The sequence below is a fragment of the Ochlerotatus camptorhynchus genome, unplaced genomic scaffold (genome assembly GCF_037179485.1).
Source record: "Ochlerotatus camptorhynchus isolate MF236.1 unplaced genomic scaffold, CSIRO-AGI_Acam_v1.1 ptg000431l, whole genome shotgun sequence".
Lineage (NCBI taxonomy): Eukaryota > Metazoa > Arthropoda > Insecta > Diptera > Culicidae > Ochlerotatus > Ochlerotatus camptorhynchus.
In genome coordinates, this window is record NW_027040917.1 from 303,054 (window position 1) to 309,322 (window position 6,269).

At 37.7% G+C, this 6,269-nt stretch overlaps 1 protein-coding gene across 1 annotated transcript; it reads left to right on the forward strand.

Moving 5' to 3' along the window:
- Window positions 1-2,550: 2,550 nt before the first annotated feature.
- On the forward strand, window positions 2,551-3,279 carry LOC135711302 (zinc finger protein 512B-like). Its single transcript, XM_065234093.1, has 2 exons — window positions 2,551-2,649; window positions 2,731-3,279. Exons 1-2 carry the CDS (start codon window positions 2,644-2,646, stop codon window positions 3,277-3,279), a joined length of 555 nt encoding a protein of 184 aa, XP_065090165.1. The 5' UTR covers window positions 2,551-2,643.
- The last annotated feature ends 2,990 nt before the right edge of the window (window positions 3,280-6,269 follow it).

Here is a 6,269-nt window from a genome sequence, read left to right on the forward strand (position 1 = left end):
GCCACTTGGTTGTAGAATCGATATGGTGATGGTATATTTCCTCTATGCTCCTGATTGTTTGCAAATTAGAAAAAAATCGCGCAGCTCTACGACTACTTCTAAGAATTGAACAATTTCCCGGTGAATCCGGATATCCAGAAAGGCATTTAATGGCCACCGGGGGACCAAATCAATATGTCACTGAGATATATCTTCTTAACTAAAGGTTCTTCACGTTTTCTAAAAGAGCACGAATCTCCATGTCTACTTTTAAGAATTGACTATTTTCCCGGTGATTCCGGATATCCAGAGGACCGTATGATATGTTGATGTCGTATTTCTTCTATGCTAATGATTATATGCAAGTTAGAAAAAATCGCGGATCTCTAGGTGTACTTTCTGGAATCGACTAATTTCCCGGTGATTCTGGATATCCAGAAAACCGTTTTCTGGCCACTTAGTGATGGTATATTTTCTCTATGCTCACGATTGTATGCAAATTAGAAAAAAAGCGCAGCTCTAGGACTACTTTTAAGAATTGACCATTTTCCCGGTGAATCCGAATTTCCACAGAGCCACCTTTCACGGGTTTTATCGTTCCGATTGGCCACCCACAACTCCAATCCGTTCCTTGTCTGTTCCGTTTGAAAGTTGATAGTCATACCTTTCAAGTAATGGCTCAATCATAAGATGTGGTAACCAAATTGCCGAGAACCAGCCATGTCAACGGGTTTTTCCGTTCCGGCTGGCCAACCACAGGTCCAATTGAGTTTCTATCAAAATAAAATTAGTTAGCCATATCTTTCGATTGGTGGCTGAATCATAACAATTGGTCATTACATTGCTGAGAACCAGCCATGTCAACATGCATCGACACGCATTTCGCAGCCTTGGGGTTATGTCAGTTAATCCAGTGGCCACCCTGATCACTGTATGGTGTAAGATTAAGGTGATACTCTAAGGAAGCCTTACCGTGAAACTTTAAAGGCACAAATGTCAGCTTCCACAAAACATACAAATTTGAAATTGCTACTCATTGCTTGCTGTGCTACTACAAACATCCATTGTATCCATTTAAAAATGTTTCTTATTTATAACTCTATATTCTATCGTGATAGAAGTCGCTTTTACTAAACTTTTGATGGAAAACGTCTGGTTTATTTAATTTTATTATTTTTTCCAGAGACTCTCTTTGTTCATCTTAGAAAAAAAAAAACGTTTTAACTTGCCCCGAATAGGACTAAGCCAATTAGTAAAAATGTGTCTCATTCTTGTTTCACTGCCATTCCTGAGAGCATAGAATCAGTATAGGTACAGCATAATACACCCGAGGTGGTGGGTTCAATTTCTGGACTGGTAGGGGATATATTCTAGATGCATTTCCACACAATATCTTCTTCTTCATGTTCGCATTTCAAGCTTATTGCATATCGCATATTAGCTTATAGCATGCTCTCAACTTAGTGTTCTAGATACACTTCCGCAGTTATTAACTGAGAGCTTTCGATGCCTGTACCATTTTTGCATTGTTATAATTGTGTGGCAAGTCCAATATCATACTTCTATGCCCAGGGAAGTCGAGAAATTTTCCAACCCGAAAAATTCCTAGACCATACCGGGAATTGAACCCACCCACCTCCAGTATGGTCTCGCTTTGTAGCTGCGCCTTTACCGACTGAGCTAAGGGAGGCCCCTTCCACACAATGTACGAATGCTTAATCAATGCTGACCTAGAAAGCTCTCAGTTTACACTAAGTTGAGGGCAGACGACTATTCCGAGGCCAAAAAAATTTCACTTAGCAGAAAGCAGGGACGTTACGTCAAAAGTTTTACTTATTCGCTTTTAAAAGTTTGATTGCAATCGATTTGAGCAATCCCAGATGCTTATTTCAAATAACAGACTAAAGTGGTCATTTTTATACGATAGATGAGATGATGACAGTATAGAGTAGATAGTTTCGTTAGAGTACGGAAGTGTAAAAATTGTACGTAGAGAGTAGAAAGTGAGCATGGACGACTTTGATGAAGGTGCGAATCGGATTGATCATCTATCGTGTAAAAATGACCACAGTCTGTTATTTGAAATTAGCCTCTTCAACTATTTACAAATCGTTAACTTCACCCAGAAGTAATACGAACAAAATAGTTAAAGTACAGTCCCAGATGCACTAAATAGTTTTTGTTGTTGATTATAATTCTGTGATGAGCAATAATCAATCATAAGTGTATGTGTGTGAAAAGTATTCCCGAACATGTTCTTTTTCAATGGTTTATAGATTGACTTAAGAAATGAAGCACCTATCCTTTTCAACATAATATTTAGCAGTGAAAATAAATGATAACGGTTTATTTAAATGAAAAATCGACTGGCATCACCGTACCTGTACAGAGCTTTCATCGGCAGGTGCACTTCGTCACACACGCGGGGTCAGTATTGGAAAACAATTAAATTTAAAGTGCGATCCCTGTATTGTGTGCATTGGGAAATTAACACCGGCCGAGTAACTGGCAAATGAAAAGCGAAACCCTAGTGAGGCAAACGAAAGTAAAACCGACAGAAAATATAAATACATCACGCAAAAGTTAAGCAATAACCATTTCACTATCGCCTGTTGAAACTATTGCAAGCACCATTTCCATCCCATCGAGCTACCATCGGACGGAATGAAGGTAAAACATGCCACAGGGAGTTGTTGGTTTATGCTGTCAATACTCATATTGTTCAATTTTTCTTTTCCATTTACTCCCCAGAAAGCACTCATATTGTTGATGTTCGCAGTTGGTTGGAGTACCAGCGACTCGGGAAAGTCAATCAAACACAAAAAGCGAGAACTACCATACGGGACCAGCGAAACGGTCGAATCGTCCCACATCTTCGACACCCAGTCTCCTGAAGCCAACTACAACTGGGGTAACAAACAGTTTAAAGAAGTTACCATTACCAAAAATGTTCCAGTTCCGTTTCCGGTGAAAGTGGAAAAGCATGTAGCCGTTCCGGTTCGGATTCCGTTTCCGGTAGCAGTCCAGAACAACATACCGATCGTAGTGGAACGAAAGATTCCCATCTATGTGGAGAAACCAGTGCCAGTGCAAGTGGATCGACCAGTGCCTTACCCGTTGCCGATCCAAATACCAGTATTTCACCGAGTGGCCGTAGAAGTGCCAAAACCCTACCCAGTGCACATTCCTGCGCCTTATCCGGTGTACATTCAGAAACCGTTGTACGTTGAGAAATCGAAGAAATACAAACGGGTCAAGAAGAACACATCGAAAGTCATGAACAATAGGCAGCACCACTAAAGGACTAATTGGGTTGATTCAGTGACTCAAGTCTGCAAACACTTTCAGCGAGATTAAGTGCACTAGTGTTAATATTTATTTAAGAAGACGGCATATAAGTGATTAATTTAAACTGCAAGGAAAAAGCAAAAATACTGGTCAACGAATTATATTTCAAGTATTATCTAAAAAAGAGAACTCCATCCACAAAGTTCTAATGCTTTCGTGAAACATCCCAAATATTGCTAATACATCGGAGAAGCTCATAGTTTATTATCAAATATACTAAAAAACATATATTTGCATCGTTTCTAGAGTGTCCTTGAATTGGGACTCATAATCAGTGAAATCTATTAGTAAGAAGGTGAAAGTTTTTAAAGGGCTGTCCATAAACTAAAGGAGAGCGGGAGGCGAGTGTGTGCGGTTCATTCAAACTACCAAATATTTGTATGGACGATTATCTACGCGAGAAGACGGAGGCTTAGCTCCTCTCAAAAATGGTCTACGAAATTTATGAACAGCCCCTAAGTTCGCATCTTTTAATCCCTTCAGCTAGGCTCTAACTGCAAGTAGAACGACAATAATAGTACGCTGTCTTTGACACATTTCTAAGACTGATTCTACTAATACGAGAGAAGTGTGCCAGAACCAACGGATGTTGTTCATTTATGTTCTACGGTTACTATCAACTCGTCGTAAGTTATGCTTAGATTACAAGTATAATTGAAAATAAAAATGAAATTGATTCATTTCGAGATATCATTTGTTTTATCTGTTCGAATAATTCGTTTGGTTCCATTGGAGGCGAACCAGCCTAAGGCTGAAAGCCTCCTAAATAAAGCTAAATTAATTAATTAATTCGTTTGGTTCCTTCGGCTTTGTTGAAGACATATATATTTTTAGAATATTTCTTCTGCAATGCTCTCTGTCTACAGAATTAAATTAAATAACTAGAGTTTTTTTTAAAGTAATGATTGACTGAGCAAAGTTGATTAACAACCTGATATCATCAGTATAACAGAATTGTTAATCCAGATATTATTTTTTATTATCAGTTGTTATTACCTGATATTTGAATCCAATGAAAACTTTTTTTTTATCAAATGTCACGAAGCAAACGATGTATACAGTGTATCTTAAAATTGAGCATATAGCTGTCCTTAAAGTTTAGAAGAAAAATAACAGCTGTACAAGAACACTACAAAAATACGAACTAAAGAACTTTTGGTTGATGAGGATATCCCTGGGACATCAGTATTTGGTATCGTATCGTTTGGTATCTTTCTTGTGTGTCTGCAATAGTGACCAGAATGTGAACTATATAACATTATATGTACGAGAAAGCGATTGTCATAGGTAGGTGGCTTAATCCGAGTTTTATAAATAAGCTGATCGTATACTCTGAGTGGCTCTGGATCGTCTGGAGGACTAGCTGGTGACCACTCAGAGCCTATGACTAGCTAATTTAACAAAAAAATATTATTTCCGAATACTTTTTCAAAGCGACGCACACTGGGCAGATCAGTGATTTTCTCGGAAATAATATTAAATTTTGGACGAAGCATCCCATCCCAGATGACTGTCTTGTGTAAAAATGCTTGTATTGGTTAAGCACTTCTTTTGAATAACGTAATTAGTTCGCAACATGGTCGTAAAGATGGCGCGTGAATATAACTTTTGAATAAAGCGTCCTAGACGTATGGTGATTTCAACAAAGTTGTTTAGCTATTAAAATGAAGTTTAGTTGCAGAATACATGCAACTTCTATAACCTTTAGTTTCGGAGATATTTATAGGGTATATTTAAAAATAATTTTAACTCATAGTTCTTATTTCTAAACTTTCATATTTTTGTTGTGGTTTTTGCATATATTTCAATGAAAACAAACAAGGTGCGAATTTTAAATGAACTATTTTTGGAATTTTTAGTGGTTTTAGTGAAATATTCTCAAAAAACAAGATATTTTGCCTATATTTTAGGTGGGTGGGATTCTCGTAAGGGCAGCTAAGGGCAGCTGGACTTTTTTTTTTGTTAGCTCATGTCATCGTCTAAAGCTATCATCACACTGTTTGACAAAACGCCAAATATTTGGCAAATTTGGACAAACATATTTGACAAAAGTATAGTGGCCAAATATATTTGACCAATTTTTGCTATGGCAAATATTTGACGTGTATTTGACATTTCAATTATTTGGCATTTTGTCAAATAGTGTGATGCCTTTTGTTATTGTTTGTCAAGTATGTTTTTTCAATACTATCAAATAATTTGACACTCTAAAATTTCTTGAGTAGCAAACATCAACAAATAATTGTGCAATTACCGGTTCTCGAAAAAAAAAATCAATTTTTTTGTGTTGTGAGCATTTTGATGATGGCAGAAGACTATTCCGGTGCTACTTTCGACGATGTGGAGAGTGTTGGAGCTCCAAGTCCAAGTGGGACGTCGAAATGAATGGAAGTTAAGATCTTTTCGTTGGTGTACAGTAATTTAGTATTTTCTCACTTCGTGGCGCTAGTATACATGTTGGTCATTCCAGCTCAAGTGTATACACCACCTGGGGTCAATGTCACCGATTTGAACCAAACTTTGCCAAAACGCTTATTTTGACATTCTAAACAAACTACTGTTTTGGTTTTGCTAACAACAGTAAACAGAATGATTTTCGGATGGTATTCAAGCTATCAAAATATGGACAAATTTCACCCAGGGTGGGATTCTTTATTTCACATTTTCGCTACTTTTTGGAAAACCCTTCTGATGCGACCTACCTTTAAGAAATTCTGCTTCAAAACCAGATAGATGGCATCCAGGACTTCGGATATGATGTTTGAAATAGTTGGCTGTGGGATGCGAAAAAAGTACTGGAACGACATGAAGCTTTCGCCGGATGATCGCTCCTCAACTCATTCAAAAGGATTGCATAACATCCTTCAGTTTGCCGTTTCTTCACCCACTCCTGGACCCAAACACTACGCACTTTTTTTTCGTTCTCCTTCAGCAACAGATAT